At 35.2% G+C, this 25,990-nt stretch overlaps 1 protein-coding gene across 1 annotated transcript in view; it reads left to right on the top strand.

The window, feature by feature from the left end:
* CDKL3 (cyclin dependent kinase like 3) overlaps positions 1 to 25,990 on the top strand; it is a 36,726-nt gene that overhangs the window by 1,356 nt on the left and 9,380 nt on the right. The window contains exons 2-9 of the mRNA XM_054567983.1: positions 2,662 to 2,856; positions 11,052 to 11,230; positions 16,267 to 16,379; positions 19,580 to 19,719; positions 21,640 to 21,728; positions 23,623 to 23,776; positions 23,882 to 24,204; positions 25,564 to 25,654. Coding sequence (XP_054423958.1) covers positions 2,662 to 2,856; positions 11,052 to 11,230; positions 16,267 to 16,379; positions 19,580 to 19,719; positions 21,640 to 21,728; positions 23,623 to 23,776; positions 23,882 to 24,204; positions 25,564 to 25,654 — 1,284 coding nt within the window. The remainder of the gene's footprint in view (positions 1 to 2,661; positions 2,857 to 11,051; positions 11,231 to 16,266; positions 16,380 to 19,579; positions 19,720 to 21,639; positions 21,729 to 23,622; positions 23,777 to 23,881; positions 24,205 to 25,563; positions 25,655 to 25,990) is intronic.

The following is a 25,990-nucleotide window of genomic DNA, read 5'->3' on the forward strand; positions in this document are numbered from 1 at the left end:
GGAACATTAACATCCCTTGGGGACTGAGTTCAAAAGTAGTGATTTGAAAATATTCAAATATATATGTATTTTATATAGTGGAATTTATCTAGATGCTTTAAGGTTTATAACTTTGACAATGTAGTCTAGATGTTTTACGTAATGAAGAAAACATATTTTTCTTGCTCATTTTTATCTGATACAAAAGTAATATTCTCTTTGTAAGTGTATATTAGATATGATGGGTCAATTTGCTTTCTGAATAGAAGAAATATATTAGGCATCTGTGGATTGTTGGAACTACTCTATTTTTAGGCAATGAAAAGGAAAGTTAAAATCAGTAAAGGTGTTACAATTTTTGAAAGATACCAGTCCTTATCCTGATGACCCAAAACATAATAATGCTGTAAGGCAACTATTATGCACTGTAAGTGAAAAATCTGATTAAAAGGATAACTTTTCCCCAGGCAATATCTTTCCTTCTTTCTTCAACTGTTGCATTTAAGCTATTTTTTTTCTATTTAATCATATTTTAAATTATTTATTTATTTATTTTTAGATTGAGGAGAATAAAGGGAGAGAAATATCGATGTATGAGAGAAACATCGATGGGTTGCCTCTCATACGGGACCCAGCTGGGGACTGACCTGCAACCCAGGCGTGTGCCCTGCGGGAATTGAACCAGCGACCTTTCACTTGTCAGGACAACACTCAACCAACTGAGCCACACCAGTCAGGGCTATTTAATTATTTTTAAAAGCCAATTATGTAGCAAGAACACAGAGATGAATTTGAAAACGTACTTAACTATTACATTATACAGACTATTTTGAGACACCTTAACTATTTCTATTGGTTTATTTCTTATAAAATTTTTAGTTTAATTCCACAAGAGAGATTTCTTGGATTAGTTAACATTCTTAGTCTAAGAGATTGTCGTAATGACTTACTTGAACTAAATTTTTATCTTCTAGAATTTCACTAAATAAATGACAGTAAGTAGTGAGAATATATGTAGAAAAGTTATCTAGTAATGAAGGGAAAAAAAATAAACCTCTTGAAAAGAGATAATGGAGCATTTCTAGGAGTTTCATGGTTTATTTGAGAGTGTATGTGAATCCTTACCCCATGGTGGATCTTTCCTAATGCTTATTAATTCTCATTAACCCTTCCTTTAATGCTTTTGCCTTTAGAATAAATACTGGATAGGAAACTGGTAATTTTCCTTAGTTCAAAGATTAATATTTTAGTGTCCAAAACCAGTCATTTCTTTTCGCTACTGCCAGCATGTTGTCACTGCAGCACTCTGGCATCTGGCCCACTAGGGAAATTGGGAGCCAAAATAGGAAAGGCATCTGGCATTGCATTTTGGCATGTTTTTTATTAGTCATCAGGACTGGTTTCTGTATTGATACAGATTAGTCATGTTTTAAGGACTGGTTTTTGTATTAATACAGAGAGGTAGAAAAATTGATATTGTCCCATGGGAATAAAGGCAAATAATTTTCATTACAGTATAGTTTTTTAATGAATCCAACATTAAAAACGTATCACTTAAATTTTTAGCCAAATGAATAAATATTTTTGGTAATTTTAAAAAATTAAGTATGTGAGAACTAATTATAATTAAATCAGTGTGTTAAAAAAATAGAATAAGCAGCATAAAATTTTAAAATGTCATTTGTTTCCTAAGCTGATACATGCCATTTCTGATATTTTGAAATTATTTCGCCAGTGATTAATACCAGTCTAAAAAGATATCATGTTGCTTAATAGAATAATAGACTTGTTTTATTCTAATACAATAGAATAGAATAATGCTTAATGGAATGGAACAAAAAGGTACCCACAAATAAGTATATATGAAAAGTCCTTATGGCTATAAGTTGATATTTCATATATCTGAAAAGTTTCTAGATATTTTGATACTCTTTTGTTATAGTGTGATACTCTTTTGTTACACCTGGAACTTAGATTTTACTCTCAAGAGTTTAGGACCAAACTCAGAGAATAATTAATTTATGTAAAATCAGATCACATATTCAGTAGCATTGAAATCCCTGCTCATTTGAAAACATAAGGGTCTTTTAAATTTTAGATGTTAAATTTAACCACAAATCGTCCTGGCCAGGTGTCTCAGTTGCTTGGAGTGTTGTCCCGTCATCCTGTGCACCAAAGGGTTGGGAGTTTTATTCCAGTTCAGGGCACATAACTAGGTTGTGGGTTCAATCCCCAGTCAGGGGCACATACTGGACGCAACTGATCATGTTTCTCTCTCTCTCTCCCCCACACTCTCTATCTAATATCAGTAAACATAGCCTAGGTTGAGGATTAAAATTTTTTTTAAATTTAACCACAAGTCAAATTAAAAAATAGGAAGACATCTCTTAGCAGCATACCAAGTTGCATTATAGTACTTTAACTCTGAATTATTTTAATAAGCATTCAAATACTAATGAAGCAAAGCAATACATTTCCCTTTGTTCTATAAATATTAATTATGAAATAGTTAATATTTTCTAAAAATAGGAGTGTAAGCAAATCAGTTGAGAAATTTCTGTTGAAATGCATACAGGAAAAGAAGCTGAGAATATTTCTGCTTTTTAAAATCATATAGGTGTTATATATATAAATTATTGTGTATGAAGTAATTTATTTAAAATCTGTTTCTTTTATCAATAGCAATTCCACCATGAAAACTTGGTCAATCTGATTGAAGTGTTTAGACAGAAAAAGAAAATCCATTTGGTGTTTGAATTTATTGACCACACAATATTAGATGAGTTACAACATTATTGTCATGGACTAGAGAGTAAACGACTTAGAAAATACCTCTTCCAGATCATTCGAGCAATTGAATATCTTCACAATAATAATGTAAGTGCTGCAGAATAAACCAAACTATAGGATGTATATGAATGATAAGTGACCTTTAAACATTCTTCTGTTTTTATTAAGGTTGTTAAAATTATTTTTCTGCACAATATTGACATCCTGAAAATAGGGTCACTACCTCACAATTTAGTTGCAAAACCAAAATACATATTGAAAACAAAATATTTATAATTATAAGGTAGGCAATTATAGAGATGCTAAAGGAGGTATTAATAAATTTGGTACAGAGGAATCAAGAGTCAACTGGGGCATCTTTTATTGGAGAAAGTACATTAAAAACATTGAAAGCCAGGCTGGCTCAAATGAAGGGAGGTTTGAAGGGAGGAACCGGAAACTAGGTGAAGGGAATGGCAAGTGAATGTGAATGCCTTTAAGGGAAGAAAAGGGAAGTATAGTAGCTGAGATACAGAGCCTTGTTTAACTTAAAAAAAGTCAAGAAAGGAAAGATCAGCTCTTCTGATTTTTAGTGTTGCCTTTAGCATTACCCAGTATGTATTTAGTTCAGCCTGTTCTTATTGAGATATTTTGTTCCCACCATGAGCTCTACTTTCTGGAAAGTTAGATATTATTCAGGAAATAAAAGTAAATGCCTCAGAAGTAGTTTTATCAGTAAGTGATATAGATATAACATCTACATATCCCAGGCTTTTTCAGACATCCAAATTTCCAATTTTCTGTCTTGCTAATAGTGCATCACATTTTGCTACTTTGAAAACATACGGTTGTGATAGCAACTGGAATTAAGATTGTAATTTCCTTGCCAGGTAGATCAATGGGAGGCAGTATAATGCAAAAGTTAAGAACACCCAGTCTTTGAAATTAGACTATTTTGGTTTTTCACCCACCAGCTTATCTGTGGATAAACACATAACTTGTGCAGTTCACAGTTTGCACAATGAAAGGTGGCAGCCTCATTACTCCGTGGCCCCAGGAAAGTTTTCTAACCTCTCTGAGCCTCATTTTCTTTACCTGTGACATGATACTATTGTACTTCACAGATTTTTTTGTAAAGATCAAATTAGGTAGTAGGTATAAAGTGTTTAGCACCTTACCAGGCACATTTTAAGTGGTCGATAATAGTGCTGGTAGGGAGCCAAGAATAGTCATGTTATCTGTATTCCTACAGTACCTTGTCTATCGTAGACTTTAAAAATGTTTCTTGAATGAAAGGAGATATCAGTATGGGCTAGACTGAGAGTAGAAAACTTCAAAGAAGAGCTAAAACTAAAGTAAGTACAATTTTGAACTCTAACTACAATTTCGCTAGAAGAGGAAATACATTCAGAGAGGGTACAACTATGAGAATAGAGGTTGACTTGGGCAGAGGAATTCAGAGAGTGGTGATTTGTACACTTACAGAGACCAGGTAAAGGGAGATAAGATTGCACAGGTGCCCTGGGGAGAGGTTTTCCAGAGCCTTGAAATCATTCTGAAGAGTTTGGACTTTTTCCTGAGGATACTAGGAAACCATGGAAAGTTTTCAGTATTGCTTTAATAGGATAAAAACAAAACATTATTTTGGAAAGAGTGGAGAATGCGTTCAGAGAGAGACAGAGGTCAGGTGAGAGGATACGTGACAGTCCAAGAATGAAGTGACAAGGGCTTGGACTAGCATAGTGACAATGGGACAGGGAGGAAGAATGGCAGTGGGAGGGAAGGAGAGACTTTGAAAGAGAAATGACAGGATTAGGGAATGACTTAGATATGAGAGGGATGCAGAGGGAGAAACCAAAGATAATTCCAAGATTTTTAATTATGGAAAAAATTATGGTGCCATTGGCAGTAACTGATTTGAGCAAGGGGACTTGCTTTCAGATATATTGATATATTTTAAGGGACAATGAGAATTTTTTAAGTAAAAATAGTGCTTAACCAATTGTATAACATGGCCTTAGGAAGTTGTCAGAATTGGATACACAGATTTGGGAATCTTCCTCTTGGAGACTATGGTTGAAGAGATAAGGATGGATTACTCTTAAAGGGACAGAGAAAAGTAAAAGGTGGTCCTCAGCCCCAAATATGGAAAGAATATCCATGAGGGCCAGCAGGGAAAGAGGCCTAGACAGAAGCCCCCACATTCTCTTACTTTCTTACTCTCATCTAGGACCAGAATAAAGTTATCCCTGTCCCTTACCTCACAGAATGAGAATGAGACTGGGAATATTAAGGCAGTATAATATTAGAATAAATATTATACTTTTTATCCAGATATCTGGATTCTGGCCTTGATGATTTAAGGTTATATTTATGTTAACAAAAATAAAGATGGGAAACCATTATTCTCCTAATATCTCCAAATTTAAGATGATTAGGTTTTTATATAACTGTAACATCTGAGATATTGTCTACAATGATACCCTATATTCCCCTTAAGAATTCATGAAGGCAGATACAACTCAGTAACAGCAAAAGCTTTTTTCTCTGGAAGTATTTGTTTACCTTCTTTTATTTAACAATGAAAATATTTCTATATTGGTTCCTAGGCAACCCCAATAGAAATTTAATGTTCAAATTAAATCAAGAGAATATTAAAAAAAACCACACCTTAATGTTCAATTGCAGTAACTAACTATAGGTATCTAGTTTATCTTTTTCATTTTGGTTTTCATAATTTAAAATTTTTATCTGGTTATTAATATAAACCTCTTCAAAACCATTTAGAAGCAGTCAGAGTGTAAATGATAATAACTGGCCACTTTATGGGGGAAAAGGGGTTATTTATTCCCTTGTTTATTTACTCAACAAATATTTATTGAGCATTGTCTGATAACAAACATTGACTGTACTAGATGCCGAGGATGCAGCCCTGAGTTAGAGATTTGGTTCCTACCTTTATGGAGCTTATTAAATTTTATCCAATTTTCAGTAAACTTTATTAATTATAAGTAATTCTGATTAATAACTAAGGACTGTCAATCTTCCCTAGTTCCAACCTCACCTTCTATTTTGCAGAGCTCTGTTTCCCTAAATTTAGGACATGTTTTGCATATTTTCTTAACTCTCCTTTTGGATTTTAAACTCATAGTCTTCCAAACAAGGAATTATTATTATTATTATTTGAATAATATTGTTAAATTTTAATATTGCTTAGTATATTTTAATATGTTATTAATATTTAGGTATATGTGCTTCCCCTATTTTGTTTTCTGAAGTATTTTAGATTATAGACAATGTGGCATCTTATCCCTAAGTACTTCACTGTGTATCTCTTTAAAAAAGCATATTTCCTATATAACTTCACAGTCCTTATATTACATTTGCACAATTAACAATACTTCCCTAAATCATCTAATACCAAATTTGTATTAAAATTTAGTCAGTTGTTCCTAAAATGTTTTTTACAGCTGATTTATTAAAATCAGGATTCAATCAAGGACAACACTTTCCATTTGATTTTTTAGGGCATATACAGAATTCCCATTCTTGCAATCTACTTCAAACATCCTTATTCATCCTCTTTCTGGAAGCTATTGGCTTATTTTTTTCACATAGACATTAGCATGTAATTGTGTAGCATTCAGTTGGAAAGTTTATTAAACTGAAGCTCTAAGTAATTTAGAACCAGGCTCTCTGAGGCCATTAAAGGATATGGAAATTCAAACTTTATTCTTAAATGGCTGTTTAAATTCAAGCACATAGGGCTATGTAGAGCAGAGGTATTATAAATCAGATGTTAAGTGGAGTTTTATATAGTTCTGGAGCATTCCACTACTAAGTAAAGGAGAATCAAAATTATTGTTTAAAACCAAATAATGATAGTTAACACTGTATACAAAATTAACTCAAAATGGATCAAAGACCTCAATATAAGAGCTAAAACTATAAAACTCTTAGAAGAAAACATAGGTAAAAATCTGTATGACCGTGTATTAGGCAATAGTTCTTCAGACATGACACCAAAAGAAATCAAAGACAAAATGGGCAAATTCATTCTCCTTCATTAAAATTAAAAATTTTTGTGCATCAAAGGACCATCAAGAAAATAAAAAGACAATTTAAAGAATGGGAGAAAATATTTACAAATAATATTATAACTGATGAGCATCTGGTATTCAGGATATATAAAATACAACTCAAAAATAAAATAAAAAAAAACAATTTAAAGATGGGCAAAGGACTTGAATAGAAATTTCTCCAAAGAAGATATACAAATGGCTGATAGCACATGAAATGATGTACAATATCATTGGTCATTATGGAAATGCAAATTAAAATCAAAATGAGATACTGCTCATACCCACGAGACTGGCTGTAATTTAGAAAACACAACAAATGTTGGCAAGGAAGTACAGAAATTGGAATCCTCATATACTGCTGGTGGTAATGTAAAATGATATAGCTGCTATGGAAAACAGTTTGGCAGTTTCTCAAAAAGTTAAATATAGAATTACCATATGACCCAGGAATTCTACTCCTAGGTATCTACCCAAGAGAGCTGAAAACATTTGCTTGCTAAGAACCTGCACAGGAATATTCATAGCAGCATTTTTATAATAGCCAAAAAGTAGAAACCACTAAAGTGTATAGCATCTGATGAATAAGTAAATCCATGTAATGGAGTTTATTCAGCCACAAAAAGAAATGAAGTACTGACACATGCGACCGCATGAATGAACCTTGAAAACATTATGTTAAATGAGAACAGATGCAGAAGACTGCCACTTAATTTAGTATAAATACCATGCAAATAAAAATCACCAGAAGAGGCAAATTCATATTTGTATATCTTCTTTGAAGAATGTGTATTCAAGTCCTTTGCCTATTTTTAAATTGGGTTATTCACCTTTTATCATTGAGTTATATTTCATACAATATATTTTGGATGCTGGCTGATTATCAGATATATGACTTACAGCTATTTTCTCCTGTGGGTTGTCTTTTTGCTTTTTTAAAAAAATCCTTACCCAAGAATATATATTTTTGTTTTTAGAGAGAGAGGAAGGGAAAGAGAAAGAAACTTTGATGTGAGAAACATTAGTTGCCTCCAGTGCACGCCCTGGCTAGGTACTCAATCTGCACCAGTGTCTCCGACCAATGGAGCCACCTCAGCCGGGGCTCTTTTTGTTTTCTTGACAGTGTTCTATTTAGTACTTTTTAATAATTTCTTTCTCTTTATTGACATTCTTGATTTGGTGAGACATTGTGTTCATACTTTAGTTCTTTAGATGAGGTTTCCTTTAGCTCTGAGCATATTTAAAATAGCTGATTATAGTCTTTGTCTTGTAAGTTCAATGTCTGGGCTTCCTCAGGCAAAGTTTCTTATTGACAGCTTTTCTTTCCTGTGTATGGGCGGTGCCTGTTTCTTTGAATACCTTTTATATGGTATTCACTCTGAAAATCGGTTTCCTGTCTCAGGGTTTGTTGTTGTTTGCTGTTTGTTGTGGTGGCTATTTGTTCAGTTACTTTCCTGAACTAATTCTGTAAAGTCTGTATTCTTCATCAAGTGTGACCACTGAAGTCTCTGCCCAGTTACCTTAGTGGTTAGCTAATGTTTGGCCATATGTTTACTTAAATGCCTGAAACCAATAAACCTCTCAGCCTTATTTACTGAGGGGCTCTTGCTGCGTGTTGGGACATGCCTTCAATGCTCAGGCAAACAGTTTAGAACTCTGCCTTGGCCTTACCTTCCTGTTTGTGCAGAGCCTTAAAATCAGCTAGAGGCAAGAGTTTTGGAGCATCTTGGGTCTCCCCTGGCACATGCACAGGTCTACAGGCGGAGCTTTTCAAACCCTTTACTGACATCTCACCTCCAGCCTTTCTAAACATTGATGAGAGAAGTGAAAGACAACCTAAACAACCAGAAAACTTGTTTACGAAGGTCTGACTGCGATAGTGGAAGACCAAGGAGGGCGTTGTCAGAACACAGAAATTTAAAAGTTGGGATTGAGAGAATGCATGGTTCTCAAGGATAACACAATTCCGCCTGTAGTCATACTTTTAGTTGTTGAAGAGAGCGAGAATATTAGGGCGTCAACTGGATGGCTCTTTCTGCCATGCATCTGGAGCACTAAGGAGACGGTTAATGGATGCGTGGTGGTCAGAACGTGTGATGTGTTATCTTAATGTACTTTTGCAGGTCTCTTTTTGTTCACATTATGTCCTCAGATTTTGGAATAGTCGCTGGCATATAGTAATCACTCAGTAAAACTTCTGGAAATAAAAATAGATCAATATAGTTGTATAGATTGCACCTTTAATATGGGTTATTACCCTAAGTTAAATTTTGGCCACTTGTGGAGGGAAACTGAGGCAGAACAAGAGCTAATCCCAAAGTCATAGAAGTTATATAAACAAGGAAAGAGCCCAGATTTCTGCCACTGAAATATTTTCACTTGTGCTATGATACTTTTCCAGTGATGAGAACATACTTCATTCATTTGATAAAGTTTTAAAATGCCTTCTTTGTATTAGGCACTGTACTGGACAGTGGGAATATAGCTTAAACAAGATGTACATCTTGCCCTCATGGAGCTTAAGGTCTGGTGGGAGTCACAAACAAGTAAACAGGCAATTAATATAGCCTGACAAATACTGTGATGGGGAAGTGCGGAATGATGTGAGAACAAATAGAAAGAACATCTAATGCAAACATCTAAGCTGAGACCTGAGGAAATAGTTGACCAGGCAGTTGAAACAGCATCAACAAATGCACAGGTGAGACAAAATCTGGGAAAATGGGAAACTAATATTCCAGGAAAAGAGGTTGAGAAATTTGAGGAGGTGAGCTGGGTTAAAACTGTACAAGGCTTTACTAGCCATTTTAAAGAGCTTCAAATTTGTCATGTAGGGCAGGAAATCCTTGAAGGATTTTAAACAGAGAAGTGACATGATCACATGTGATATTAAAATAGTACTTTGACTTCATTATGGACAGTGGATTGGAGGGGGTCAGAGTGAATCCAGGGAGACCAGTTAATACCATAGCTGAGGGGACTTAAACTAGGGAGAGAAGGATATAGGTTAAGAGTATATGGGAGCTTGATTTCTGGCTTGAGACATGGGTCATTGTTGGTTCCATTCACTGTGCTAAAGGACTGTCGAACATAAGTAAGTTTGGAGGAGATGATGCATTTAGTTTTGGATTTGCTAAGTGGGACTTCTTACAGAGTTCCACTTCTTGTGGAAACCAGGAGAAATGTCTAGAAATAGAAATTAGACATAGAAATTTGGAAATCATCAGCATATGGATAGTTACTAAAGTTATAAAAGTAGATGAGATTGAGATGGAGTAGCCAACAGGTGAGATGAAGCCCAAGAGTATGGTGTCCCCATAACCAAGTGGAAAAAAAAAAAAAAGCAGATGAGATTGCCCGGGAAGCATGATGTATGAGAAAAGAAAGCCCAAGACCAGAACCCTGCCTTTAAGGGACAGAGAACTGCGGCAGAGATAGAAAGAGCCTGGAAGAATTTTAGGTCCCGGAAATCAGTTATGGAGGAGTGGTTGGCAACATTTTTACACTAAGATACCAAGTAAGAAATGTATTGAGGGGTATCCATTTGGATGTAGCAAAAATTAAGTTATTGATGACTTTGGCTCGGGCCATTTAATGGAGCGTTGCAGCCGAAAACAGGTTACATTACTTTTCGACGTGAATGAGTGGCCATAAAGTGAAGAATGAGTAATGATGGCGTTCCCACAGGTTCAGCTGTGAAGGAAATGAGAGAAAGGGCAGTCCCTGGGATGTGTCATGGGGTTAAAGGAAAAGCTAGACTTTTTTCATTAAGTTCTTTTGATTTCTTTTCCTTTTAGGAATGAGATTTACCTCTTTAGTCTTATACTTGTTTTCTTTTTAAAATTTTCCTTTTTTGAGAGAGAGAGAGGAAAATATCGATTTGTTGTTCCACTTATTTATGCACTTATTGGTTGAATCTCTTATGTGCTCTGACGAGGGATCAAACTTGCAACCTTGGCGTATCAGGACAATGCTGTCACCAACTGAACTATCCAGCCAGGGTCTATGCTTGTTTTCTTGATTTTCTTTCGTTTTGAGATGATGTATGCAGCAAGAATTGAAAATATGTAACTTTAGCTTTTGCATTGTGTTGTTAAACCTTTGCATGTGGTAAGCAAATAGCTTTACTGTCTTCATTAGCTAGATTTTCTCTGTAAAATTTTTGAGATTCTCTAGGCAATGAAACCTCATCTTAATGTATTTCCTCTTCTGTTTGTTTTTTAGATTATTCATCGAGATATAAAACCTGAAAATATTTTAGTATCCCAGTCAGGAATTACTAAACTCTGTGATTTCGGATTTGCACGAACACTAGCAGCTCCTGGGGACATTTATACCGACTATGTGGCCACACGCTGGTATAGAGCTCCAGAATTAGTATTAAAAGATACCTCTTATGGAAAGTATGTATATTTTGGGATCTTCCTGGCCTTTCCTATCAATCTCTGTTTTTCTCTTGGTGAATCTGTCCCCCCTAATACTGACACCCCCTGCCTTCTGCATCTGAGTTGGAGTTAAGAAAGGGGCACCTCTACATAGAACAGAGAGACCCCACAGGCACCTGCCCTGCTGGCTATTGATGCTGCCATACTTGCCCGCTGGGGTTGAATGGCGCCAGCCCCAGGAGACCTGTGCAGACCCCTCAGGCTGTACCCACACTTGCTTTAGTGCCCCATCCTTGACAGAGTTGCCTTCTCTGCTTCTCTTTAGCTTCTACATTCTGCAAAAATTTTAAAGACCATTTACCTCACTCTGCTGGTGTTACTATAGGAAATGCCAAGTTTCCCATTTTCTGGAATATGGCATTCTCTTTGCAAAGACTGACAAGTAATTTTTAAATTATACTGTTCTAGATGCCTCCAAAAGTAGCAGGGTTTCAGTTTATTGTGAAACAGATCCAGCACATGAAACAACAACCTAATATACAAATGAATGTGAATATATTCAATATACAAATGAATATACAATGAATGTGAAAGAGCATAAAGGTACCAAGTTGTACAGTGAATACAACTTAAGATATGGAGGGAGGGCCCTGACTGGCATGGCTCAGTGGATTGGGCATTGTCCTGCAAAGCAAAAGGTCGCTGGTTGGATTCCTGGTCAGGGCACATGCCTGGGTCATGGGCCAGGTCCCGAGGTGGGGGCATGCAAGAAGCAGCCAATCCATGTTGATCTCGCACATCAATGTTTCTCTCCCTTTCTTTCTCCCCCTACTTCCCCTCTCTGTAAAAATAAATAAATATTTTTTAATTAAAGAAAGAGATGAAAGGAGGGATAATTCTTGCATGCTTTTTCTAGAAATCATTATTCCATTTTTATATATAATATCTAATATTAATGAGTATTTTTTGTCAGAAATTGTTCTAAATGCTTTACATGCATTACGTCACTTAACTTTCACAATAACCCTGTGATAAAAGTGGTTCTATTGTCATCCTCATTTTAAATAAGAGGACACTGAGGCATAGGAAGGTAAACTAATTTCCCTGAAGTCACCCCATAGTTCCTTTTCTGTGCTTACCACTGAGGCCCTATGCAGGCCATCTCTCTGCTTCAGTTACTATATCTGTGTAATGGGAATAATAATAGAACCAGCTTCATAGATTTGTTGTGAGGATTAAATGATTTAATGAATAAAAAACATTAAAATATAGTGAATTCTCAATAAATGTACCTTCCATAAAATCTCTCTATGTCCCAGTTTTATCCTCTCTTCATGATGTAACTTAAATTCCTCTTTCTCTAAAATCAATAAATATATCATCAGGTAAGAATTAAAAAAAAGAAAATAAAAAGAACCAAGTGGAAATTCTGGGTTTGAAAAGTACAATATCTGAAATAAAATTCACTAGAGGGGCTCAACACATTTGAACAGGCAGGAAAAAAAAAGCTTGTTTGCTTGAAGATAGATCAATAGAGATTCCTCAAGCCAACAAATAGAGAGAAAAAAATAACAGAGCCTCAGAGAAACACAGGACACCATTAAGCATACCAGCATACACAGACGTGAGCCCTGACCCAATGGCTCAGTTGGTTGAGCATCATCCTGCAAATCAAAAGGTCACTCATTTGATTCCCAGTCAGAGCACATGCCTAGATTGCAGCTTCAGTCCCCTGTTGGAGTACACGCAAGAGGCAGCCCATTGATATTTCTCTCTCACATCAATGTTTCTCTCTCTCTCTTCGTCCTTTCCCCTCTCTCTAAAAATAAATAAAATCTTTAAACACACACACACACACACACACACACACGTGAGTACCAGAAGGAGAGGAAAAAATATTAGAATGAAATGACATAATGAATGAAAATAGTCCAGATTTATTGAAAAACAACAAACTCCAAGTAAGATAAAGAGCGCCACAAACAGATATAACATAGTAAAAATGCCCAAAGTTAAAAACAAGAAGAAAATCTTAAAAACAGCAAGAAAAAAGTAATTCTTTACTTACAGAGGCACTTTCCTAAAAATAACAGCTAGCTTCTCAGTAGAAACAATGTAGGCCAGAAAGTAGTGGTACAACATATTCAAAATACCTAAAGAAAAAAATTACTAACCAAAACTCCTATATCCAGCAAATTTATCCTACAAAAGTGAAAGTGAAATAAAGACTCTCCCAAATAAATAAAACTGAGAGAATTTGTTGATAACACTCCTGTCTAACAGGAGTTACTAAAGGAAGTGATTCAGGCTGAAAAGAAGTGACCCCAGAGGGTAATTTGAAGCCACAAGAAAAGCAATGAGCACAAGTGAAAGTACTTATGTTCCTATAAAAGATACCGTATTTTGCCATGTATAATGCGCACTTTTTTGCCCAAATTTTTGAGGGGAAAATAAGGATGCATATTATACATGGGTAGTTCTAATGCTGTATCTATATACATGTTTTTAATTCTTTTATTTATACTTATGCGATAAAAGTGTAACTCTAGAAAGCAATAATGATATCTGTATGCAAAATAATATCCTGAAAATACAATAATTGATTTTGTTTCTAAATATAAATAAATTAAAAATTGAATTAAAAAAATTAAAACAAAAGATTTTTTTCCTCCAAGTTTGGGCCAAAAACATGGGTGCCCATTATATACCGGTGTGCATTATACATGGCAAAATACAGTAGAATAAATTTACGTTTTTATCCTTTATTTTATCTTTGATTTTAAAGGCAATTATATAAAATAGTATACACATAACATATTGTTGGGCTTATAAATATACAAATGTATATATTATATGTATATTTGCCAATAACAGCAAAAAGAATATAGGAAGGAGCTGAATTATTTTTGGCTCAGGAAATATATCATAGATTGTAAAGTAATAATTTTAACAGTGTATTATGTGGTTCATAACATAAATAGATGTCATATGTACAGCAAAAATACCACAAAAAATAGGGAAAGAGACTAGAGTTATATAGGAACAACTTTTCTATGTAATATATCACTGGGATTAAGCTAGTGCATGTTTCTCCCGCTGTCCAAAAGTAGGGCATCCCCAATCCCTTATTCCTTGCCCCTAAATCATATCCCCACCTAAACCATCTTGTATGTTGTAAGTTTTGTGCCAGTTAATATTTAATATGACCTAGTTCTACTCAAACTATTGTTTTTTAAGTATTTCTAGCTGAAAGAACAGTTCCTTGAGTGGAAGTGTAATCTCTTGTACTCCACAGAGCCAAAGTTGGTGCCTTGTACATGGCAAGTTTGGATTCTATGAGGCTTCACATTGGGTTTAAAATAAATTTGCCCATGAGTGTTTTTTTAATTGATTCTAGAGAGGAAAGAAGGAACAAGAGAGAAACAGAGGAACATCAATTTGTTATTCTACTTATTTATGCATGCATTTATGCTTGATTCTTGTATGTGGGGAATGGTACTGCAACCTCGGAGTATCAGGGCTACACTCTAACCAACTTAGCTACCTGGCCAGGGCTGTGAGTGTTTGTTGTTTTTCTTTAAATTTTTATTGTAAAACAAAATACAGATACCAGAAAAGCCTACACAACAAATGTATAGCTTTACCATCAGATCAAAAAATAGAATTTTGCCGTTGTTGGTGTGGCTCAGTCGGTTGGAGCATGGTCCCATACACCAAAAGGTTTGGGGTTTGATTCCCAGTCAGGGCACATACGTAGGTTGTGGGTTCAAGACCCAGTTGGGGTGCATATGGGAGGCAACCAATCAATGTTTCTCTCTCACATCACTGTTTCTCTCTTCCCCCCTTCCTCTTTCTCTAAAACCAATAAACATTTCTTTTAATAAAAATTTTCTGGCTGCCCCAGAAGACCCTCCATGGGCCCTATTCTAATCACAACACTTTCTCTTCCCCCAAAAGTAACCATAATATTGACTTCAGTTACTTTGCATTTCTTTATACTTTTATCATGCAAAAGTACACATACTTAGTTTACATAGCCTTTTTTATGCCAGCTTTTTTGAGATATAATTCCTGTACCTATATATAATTCAATTATTTAAAGTGCACAATTCAGTGGTTTTTAGTGTATTGACAGAGTTGTGTGACTATCAACACAATCAATTTTAGAAAATTTTCATCACCTCAAAATGAAACCTTGTACCCATCAGCAGTCACTCTTAGAGATCACTTTATATTAGCACACATAGACCTATGTCACCCTTTTTAACAGCTGAATAATATTTCCGTCTGTGGTTGTACAGAAATTTATATAGCCATTTCCATGCTGATGGGTGGTTAGGTTGCTTTTCTACTGCAGTGTTGCTGTGAAATTTTTATACAATTTATCTTCATGCACATGTACAAGTAGATTTTTAGATCAATTTCTAGGAATAGAGTTATTTGGTCAACGGAAATTTTTTCCAATTTTCCCTCTAAGAAGGTGTGTAAGTTTACACTCCCAGAACAGCACATGGAAGTATTTGCTTTCTACAGCCTCACCAGCATGATAAATAGATCTCATGGCAGTATTTATTTATATTTCTTCTGAAGGTGATGTTGGGCATCTTTTTAAATCTATTTAAAAGCTCCAGTGATATAAACTATCTTTAAAAAACTGGTTATATGGAAAAAAAGTTTGAATTATGGGTGACTCACAATGTGTTAAGATAAATAAATGAAATGTAAGTTGTTAATGTTTGAGATTTTTAATATAAACTTTTTAAACACAAGATGATTTTAGAATTCAGTTCTAATTCATAAACCGTTTATCAAATGTTCTTACATAAGTATCTGAAACTTTTAGAATTAGTTAGTTTTTATCTCAGCTGCTACATGTGATGATATTTAATATATGCATATACCCTAAAGTTGGTATATGATCCAGTGAAAATTTATAAATGATACTACTTCATTGTTCTTTTTTCTTTGTCCTTAACTTTATTTTTAATGTTTTTTTAGAAAAGATATTTTATGTATCTCTCCATGAAAAAGTGGTTTTTTCTTACCTGTTTCAGACCCGTGGATATCTGGGCTTTGGGCTGTATGACCATTGAGATGGCCACTGGAAATCCCTTTCTCCCTAGCAGCTCTGATTTGGACTTACTTCATAAAATTGTTTTAAAAGTAGGTAGGTATTACTGAAATACACTGTGAAATGCCGAAAACAAATATTTCCAAATCAATTTTGCTTGATTTTCAAATTTAGTTTTCTCATAAGAACAGAGAAGCATCTTGTTTTGATAGATGGCAGCAGATGGAAGCCTTGAGATGATAAAGAAAGTAGAGAATTCTCTTCTGTTTTTACAAATAATATTGTCTTTGCCAGGATGCAAATAGCTAAGCCATATGTTGATGGTTGATAATAAGAAAAAATGGTACAGCAGGAATCTTCAATTTTTCTGAAAGTTGTTTCAAAATGTTGGCTTCTACAAATATTTGCATACTCAAAGAAGACTTTTAAATGATATATTTAATTTAGATGCTTTTTTAAATTTTACTTAATCTTTATGTATTTTTTTCATTGCCCTTTACTCCACTTACACCCCCATCCCCCCAGCAATCACCACACTGTTGTCCATGTCCATGAGTCCCTTTGCCTTTTTCCTCAATCCTTCCACCCCCTCCCGTCCCTCCCTCACGACTAGCTGTCAGCCTGCTCTCCATCTATGAGTCCGTCTCCATTTTCCTTGCAGGTTCAGTTTGTTCATTAGATTCCGCATATGGGTGAAATCATTATGGTATTTGTCTTTCTCTGACTGGCTTATTTCACTTAGCATAATGTTCTCCAGATCTATCCATACTGTTGCAAAGGGTAAAACTTTCTTCTTTTTTATGGCCAAGTAATATTCCATTGTGTAAATGTCCCATAGTTGTTTTATATACTCATCTATTGATGGACAGTTGGGCTGCTTCCATATCTTGGCAATTGTAAATAACACTGCAATGAACATTGGGGTGCTTACGTTCTTTTGAATTAGTGTTTTGGGTTCCTTCAGATATATTTCCAGAAGTGGGATCACTGGGTCAAAAGGCAGATCCATTTTTAGTTTTTTAAAAAGAGTTTCTTTATTTTTATAGAGGGGAAGGGAGGGAGAAAAAAGAGGGAAAGAAACATCAATGTTTCATCCCCTCCTGGGGACCTGGCCCGCAACCCAGGCATGTGCCCTGACTGTGAATTGAACTGTTTGCAGGCCGGTGCTCAATCCACTGAGCCACACCAGCCAGGGCCATTTGTAATTTTTTGAGGGATCTCCATACTGCTCTCCGCAGTGGCTGGACCAATCTGCGTTCCCACCAACAGTGCAAAAGCGTTCCCCTTTCTTCACACCCTGGCCAGCACTTGTTGTTTGTTGATTATTGATGATAGCCTTTCTGACCAGTGTGAGATGGTAGCTCACTGTGGTTTTAATGTGCATTTCTCTGATGACTAGTGACATTGAACATCTTTTCATATGTCTATTGGCCATCTGTATGTCCTCCTTGGAGAACTGTCTATTCAGGTCCTTCACCCATTTTTTATTTGGGTTGTTTGTTTTTTGGTGTTGAGTTTTGTAAGTACTTTATAAATTTTGGATATTAACCTCTTATCAAATGTATCAGCAAATATGTTCTCCCATTCTGTGGGTTGTTTTTTTATTTTGTTGATGATTTCCTTTGCTGTGCAAAAACTTATTAGTTTGATGTAATCCCTTTTATTTTTTTTCTTTTGTTTCCCTTGCCTGAGGAGATATATCTGATAAAAATTTGCTACAAGTAATGTCCACAATTTTGCTGCCTATGATTCCGTTTAGGATTCTTATGGATTCGGGTCTAACATTTAAGTCTTTGATCTATTTTGAATTTATCCTTGTGTGTGGTGTAAGAAGGTGGTCTAGTTCCATTTTTCTGCACATATCTGTCCAATTTTCCCAACACCATTTGTGTAAAGCAATGGTACCTTGCTTCCTCTGCAGAATATTAATTGACTATAAAGATGTGGGGTTTTTTCTGGGGTCTCTATTCTGTTCCATTGATCTATGAGTCTGTTATTATGCCAGTACCGTTCTTTTTAAAAGCGCTTGGACATAGAAATTCAATTATTTGCTGCAAAAAGATTTTTTTTACCATAGTAGATAACCAAATAGCTAAATAACTTATCAAAAATATATTTGATGAAAGCTGAATTTAATTATCAGTTTTGACTACCCAAGCATTTGCATGGATAGCCTTGCTCATGGAGTTTCAGTGTGTGTGTGTGTGTGTGTGTGTGTGTGTGTGTGTGTGTGTGTGTCTGTGTGTGTGTGTGTGTGTCTGTGTATGTGAATGTGGTGCTGGAGGAGCCCCTTTCATGGTGGAGGAGCTATACATAAACATTTCCTCACTATAGAACCATGAGGAAAGTGCACCGAACAACTATAAAAACTGTGAAATCTGGATAAATATTGATTAAAGATCCAGTTCAGAACCTTAAAGCATCACACTTTGTGTCATCTTTAAAGTTCTAAAAATATAAGATTAATTTTAGAAGGAACCTTAGAGATGGTGGGATCAGTTTTTTCATTTTACAGATGAGGAAACCATGGCACAGGAAGGGAGGAGATTTGCCCAGGGTCACAAAACTGGATGTAGAGCAAAACTGGCACTAGAGCTTAGCTCTCTCCACCACTATCTATAGTTCTTTCCATTCTGCTACCTCTCTGTAGCCCTGTTTTTTCTTTGCAATATTTCTCTTTCTAAATAATTTTAATATGTTAGCTGTTCTGAGTAAGGCTTTGTTGATGAATACTTGCTAGGTAAGCCATTTAGATAGTCATATGGAAATATGTGAAAGTCTGTATCTTATTTTTCTGACAGCATCATATATTATGTATTATATTTGGGAAAAGAAAATAAACCTAGTTGTTTTACATTCTCTAATGCCTATGTGCTATCAACAGATTAATGGGGAAGCTTCAATTTTTTATGCTATATTCAGATAGTTCCTTGTTCAACTTAAAAAAATTAAAAAAGTGAATTGTTATTCTTTCTTTTTAATAACTTAATAGAGATCACATAGCAATTTCATTGTTTTTTTAAGATACTATTTATTCATTTTTAAAGAGAGGGGAAAGGCGGAAGAAAGAGAGGGAGAGAAACATCGATGTGAGAGAGAAACATTGATGAGTTGCCTCCCATACACGGCCCTACCAGGGACACGCCTGCAACCCAGGCATGTGCCCCAACCAGTTATCAAACCGGTGGCCTTTTGCTTTGTAGAGCAGTGCCCAGCCAACTGAGCCACACCGGTCAGGGCTGATTATTTTTATTGTAGACTAATTTCTATCTTCTTACATATTTTTCTCTTTTCAGGCAATTTGACACCTCACTTGCAGAATATCTTTTCCAAGAGTCCTGTTTTTGCTGGGGTGATCCTTCCTCAAGTTCAACACCCCAAAAATGCAAGAAAAAAGTATCCCAAACTAAATGGATTATTGGCAGATGTTGTTCATGTATGTTAAGAGATTAAGGACTTATTTCTGGGAAGTTTGTATAAATTGTAAAATACAGTTTTATGATATTACTTCAATGAAATTCTAAAAGGACTTGTAAAGTAATGGTATCTGTTAAAAGTACTATAGTCCTGTCTTTCTGTTTAGCTCAGAGAAAGTAAAATTCACAGACTATTAGAACTGAAAGCTCCATAGGATAATCCTGTTTCTTATTTTTAGTTATCCCAATTTTACTGATAATTAGGGATAAACTGGAAAAATCCTACAGACTTATTTGTTTATTGCCATCTTTTAATAACCAGCCAACCCAACTTGGGGATCTGTTCCGTGTACAGTGTTATCTGATGACGTCTGCAAGACACTGGCCCCTACAGCTGTAATGCTGCTTGAAGACATGCCAATGCCAAAATATATGCACGCCTTGAATTGGAGGGGAAAAGCACCTTTTATAGTAATTTTAAATTCAAAATTTAAATTTCATTTTAAACGAGGTAATAAATATAACAATATACTTGGCACAAAATTCAAAAGATAAGAGAGTATTACTGTGAAAAGTAGCTGTTCCTATTTACCCTGTCCAGCCAATGTCCTTTTCTCAGCATCAACTAAGGTATCTTATTTCTACTATATAGCGTTTGAAAGAAGTAGTTGTTACCTAAATTTCAAAGCAAGTGTACTGTAGTGTTCATAAGAAGGGGCTCCAGAATCACAAACACTACTTTTAAAACCCAGCTCTCTCACTAATAGCTCTGTAACCTTGGGCAAGTCACCTTAATCTCAGTGCCTCAGTTTACTGGGCTATAAAACAATATATTTTACATTGATTTTTTAAAAAGATTATTTATTTATTTTTAGAGAGCAGGACAGAAAGGGAGAAAGAGAGGGAGAGAAACATCAGTCAGTTGCTCACATCCCCAACCGGGGACCAGATGCAACCCAGGCATGTGCCTTGACTGGGAATCAAACTGGCAACCTTTTGCTTTGCAGGATGGAACTCAACCAAGTAGCTCCCAATGGTCAAGGCTAAAACAACATTTAAAAGTACTTATTTTGGGGGCCTGGAGAATTAAATGAGGCAATGGTGGCAATGTTCTGAGTGCAGGGCCTTGAATAAGCTGTTCGTGTTAATTGTGCTATTATTTAGAGAAATTTAAACATATAATATGTAATATCTAAAGACTATTTTCTTGAAGAAAAAAATTATTTATTTGTACCTGGAGAGAACTAGAGTTTATTAAGGATCAGATTTGTTAATTACATTTTCAGTTTAATTCCTTTTTTTATTTCATAGTTTTGATTATATAAACAATGTATAAAGATTACAGAAAAAGTAGAAAATACATGACAAACAAGAGAAGTTAAGATTTTCCTAACTCCCATAATCCAGAAAAAATTACCATTAACATTTTGGTTTATACTTGTATACTCATAGATTTTTCCTAACCAAATGTTCCAATTCTATTGGATTTTGCCATAATATTGGATTATACCATAGCGAGAGCCCTGCTAGAAATTGCACAATATGACTGAAAATTCTAGTTTGGGAAATATCTAATCATGCTTCTAGCTCTCTAAAATAGAAATGATAATCCATAAACTTTCCACCTTCCAGGCTGATAAGAGGGTCAAAAGGAGTTAATTAATTTCTGCTAATTCTATCAGAAACAGATTTACTTCCTATTTGGCTAGAATCATAGGACATTTAACCTGTAATAGTGTTTTACAAGAACAAATTTCTTAGGGAAACAAATGGTCAGAACTCACTCTCAGAAATTCCTGAGTTCTAATTCCATCTTTTCATGAACACTATTAGCTCTGAGTAATTAATTACTTTTTCACTGGTTAAACAAATTGAATTTTTGCCTCATAGAGCTCTATAATAGCTTATTTAATTATAGAATCCTTTTTTTCATATTCTAGGCTTGTTTACAAATTGATCCTGCTGAGAGAATATCATCTACTGATCTTTTGCATCATGAGTATTTTACTAGAGATGGATTTATTGAAAAGTAAGCCTTTTGAGTGAGTGTGGATTCTTTGGTGTTTGTGTTAGGAAATTTTACTAGCACAAGAATTGCTACATACACCACAGAAAAATTCAATTTAATGAAAACTTGCTGAGTTCCTGTGTTGACTAGGTGTATGGTAGACTTACAGGTATCGTGATGAAAATTCTAAAAATAAAAATAATTGCAGTTAATATTCATTACAGTTACTATATCCTTGGATGTGTGCTAAGCTCTTTACACACATTTTCAATGGTCATCATTGGCCAGAGATAACATTAAATAATTGGTAATTTTTAGCTTTATTCCCATTTGGACCTCTGACTCAGAATAGCCTGGTTTTTCCCCTTTTGATAGCATCTCCAATCTATATCTTAAAATTAAGATTCGTTTCCCCAAATGATTTTTTTCTCTGCTTTACTTATTCTCTCTTGCAGTGGCTATTGTTTTTTTTCTCTCCACCAAATTGGAAGTTCCCTAAAGACATGGACCAAGCCTCTCACAGCTGTTCTGTTTCCCGCATTTATATATATACACACATATATGCATATTTATAATATACATAGATGTAAATCAGCTATTTTTTTTAAAAAAAAGAACACCACTTTCTATTTGGACTTTGAAAGAAATAGGAAAAGTTTCTCACTGATTGAAGAACCAGTCTGTTGGCCTTTAGATGTGAGGTCAGAACCGTGGACATCAATGAAAAATGTGATGGAGCTAAGATCAGGCATGGAAAAGTCTAGGAACTGCCACTGAAGAGAGACCAAAATAGAAAAGGCAAAGAAAAGGGAATCCTTGAGAGTGACTATGATAGGACTTCAGACATTTAAGGAATTTTAATCTAAAACAAAAGAATGAGAAGATATATTTAAGCGCCGTTAATGAAAAGTGCCTAGTTGTTGAATGAATAAGTTGTTTTATATAAACTCTACAAAGACTAAGTCGATATCTCCTGTGTATTTAGATATTCAGATTTTACTAGTATGGGTGAAAGTTCCTGAGTTCCAATTGTTGAACCCTCAGAATATGTTTGAGGAAGACCTTTTCCTTTGGTAAGAGGACTCTTCCTTTTGTGAACCTTCTGCAGTGCAAGGGAGTTTTGACAGAAGCGTGACATTTTCTCATTCAGCCAAAGCAATCATACCACTTATTTTCTTCACCTCCTCACACTACCGTTTACTAGACATGTCCTCTGCATAGCACTGGCAAGATGGGACTGAACTGGGGATGAGTTTATTCACGGACAGATACTTTAAAACTTCCCCAAACCGACAGCAATACGGCTTCAAGGAAGGGAACTGTGCATCTCAGGGACAGGTGTGGAAAGGAGACTTTTCAATGTAGTCTTTTGAATTTTGAGCCATATGAATAGATTTTATGTATATTCAAAAATAAATAACTTAAAAAAAGAAAGTCAAACTGAAACCAAAACAATCTCCTTTAAATATTGATGTTTTGTTACATTTTGTACTGAAAATATATTTCCAGAGTAAGATTTCAGAAACTAGTTAGTTCATCTTTTAAGTACTGTTACTTAAAAGAACCACAAAAAAGGACAAAGTGGCCTGAATCTTCCTTGAAAAGAGTAATATATTTATCAAAATTTAAAAGAAATACTTTTACTGAGTAACGTTTGTATCATAAAAGGAATCGAATTCCTATATGTCTACTTTGTAGTTTTACATAGTATATTCCGATGGCAAAATTGAAAGATGTATCTTTACCAGGAAGCAATTTGTATTAGGTAAATATTGGGCTGTTTCTTGACATGCATTATTGACTACTTATTTATGCTGTGGCTGAAATGTAAATTAATTGATTAAAAGATCTATTAAAGATAAAATACTCTATATAAATAAAAAAGATTATTGGTTGATATTGCTTGTTTTATCAGATTTATACCGGAACTAAGAGCTAAATTACTACAAGAAGCAAAAGTCAATTCATTTATAAAGCCAAAAGAGAACTCTAAAGAAAATGAATTTATGAAAGATGAACGAAAAACAATTTATACTAATACACTGCTAAGTTCTTCACTTTTGGGAAAGGTAAAAACTAGTTTTCTTTTTTAACCAGTAACTGTTTTATAGTTAGCACTCTCATGATAAAAATTATCATTCTTCTGACTCAGATTTTGGATATATCTATTCTAGGAAATGGAAAAAGAGAAAAAGCCCAAGGAAATCAGAGTCAGAATTATTAAAGTCAAAGGAGGAAATATCTTAGAACCAAAAAAGACAGAGTATGAAAGTGGACATTGTCAACAAGAGGCAACTAAAAATGCTTATACTGTGTCTCAAGATACAAAACTTGTAATCAATGAACCACCAAACCCTGCCAATCCCAGCACTAACTCTAATGTCATGAAAGACCACCTACATGTTGGAGGCAGTATGATGATGCCGCCTATCAACCTAACTGGCAATAATTTGATGGCTTCCAATCACAATACAAATCTCTCCCATTCCAACTCAAGGTGAGTTCTGACAGAAAAGAAACAGAAGGAAATGGACCTAAGAAATACAATGTTCATATAGCAAGGACTCATGGACAAAACCAAAGGGGAAGAGTTGAGGGAGGGAGGGAAGGAGGGAGGGAGGGGGCAAGGGAAAGTGGTGGGGGAAAGGCAGAGACAAATGTATTTGAAAAAATAAATAAATAAAATTTAAAAAAATACAATGTTCCTATATAATGGTATTTCAAACAATCGGGTTCATAGTGCCTGTACATAAACTGAATTTGTAGATATACTGAAATTATAATCATACAATGGGTCATTACTTAGTCCTTCTTATCAATGTTGCAAAAGAAATGAACTTTTCTTGGCTATATAGACATTAAATTTTTTGCTAATGCCTTTTGGGAAAACCTCAATTAAAAAAAAAAAACTTAGAAAAAATTTTTTTTCATTTGGAGAGAAAAAGGTGATGTGACCTAAGTTCTGGTACTGCTGTGTCTTGGTAAAACAAAGTAAGCTTTATTTCCATATCATAGCCAATTCCCTAAATGGAAAGAAGATAGTTGAAAGTAATCTTTAATAGTCAAACAGTCTTTCAACGTCAAAACTTTTGGAGGAAAACAACATATTGGGCTCGTTTTAGTTTTAGCTGCTGACACAGATTGAGAGAACAGTGGGTGAGTCTGTTAATCAAAGGCAGTGTGATGGGTGGCAAGGGTCTGTTGAGTGAGGCATTGAGGCCAGTTCTAAATTTAGGGAAACTGCCATGTATCTAGGTGAGGAAGGAGACCAAGTCCATTACCCCAAGCGGATCCTAGCGGGCTGACTTGGGTTATAAGTTGTGAAACTTAGTGCTCTGCAGAGGTGGGCAAGGGGACATGTCTGCGTCATTCGAAAGGTACAGCAGGTTACAGACAGCAAGAGCTCAACTGTTCTTTGGGGGGGGGGGGCAGGGATTAAGTAAAAGTTTCTTTCCTCTTTTTTTTAAATTGTTGTCCTCAATTGTTCTTGAGATGACCCAAAAACCATTGTTGCAATAACCATGGTTGTAAACCAGGTTGGGACAGCAAGCTCAGAAATTCAGAAACCCAGTAATTAAGAGATCCAGGCTCAGATCAGATAGAAGGGACCAAGTTGGCCAGCTGGAGTAACCCTGTAACATGGTTGTTTCCACTGATGTTAGCTGTGGGGGAGTTGTTTTCTGCTTTGTTTTCACCTCTCTATTTAGAGCTACTGGCACTTAAGGACTGGCAGCTGCATTTTGGCACCCAGTGTTCAAACAGTAAACTTCTATAGTATAACTTACTCATTACTGAAGCTAAAACAGGAGCACTTCTAAGAAGTTCTAATAGCGTCTCATTTGTTTTTAAATAATAGGTTAACCGAGAGAGCAAAAAAAAGACGTACTTCACAATCTATTGGACAAGTTACAGCTAATAGCAGGCAAGAAGATACAGTTCCCACTCAAGTAAGGCCAGAAGCTAGTCACTGAAATACAGCCTCTTTCAGCATTGCCCCCCTAACTGCCCCCTCATCCTTTTCTCCATCTCTGGGGTGCTAATTTCCTCCCCCACCCCCCCCCGAGATGAAAATAGGCCACCATTCCCTTATTGCCTTCATAATTTTAGTTAATTTCTTTGAACTTGATTTGTGTATTCAGTGTGTTATTTGGAGGGGGGCGGTAAGTTAAGATTTTCACCTTTAAAAGTCACAAGACTTTTTGGTTTTTCACCTCCAAAACAATGTTTTCAGTATATTCCTCTATAGATTAAAGCAACTGCCAAATAGATACATTTTACTTTTC

Source organism: Pteronotus mesoamericanus, unplaced genomic scaffold (assembly GCF_021234165.1).
Source record: "Pteronotus mesoamericanus isolate MK-2021 breed Mesoamerican mustached bat unplaced genomic scaffold, CSHL_Meso_final contig_2, whole genome shotgun sequence".
NCBI lineage: Eukaryota > Metazoa > Chordata > Mammalia > Chiroptera > Mormoopidae > Pteronotus > Pteronotus mesoamericanus.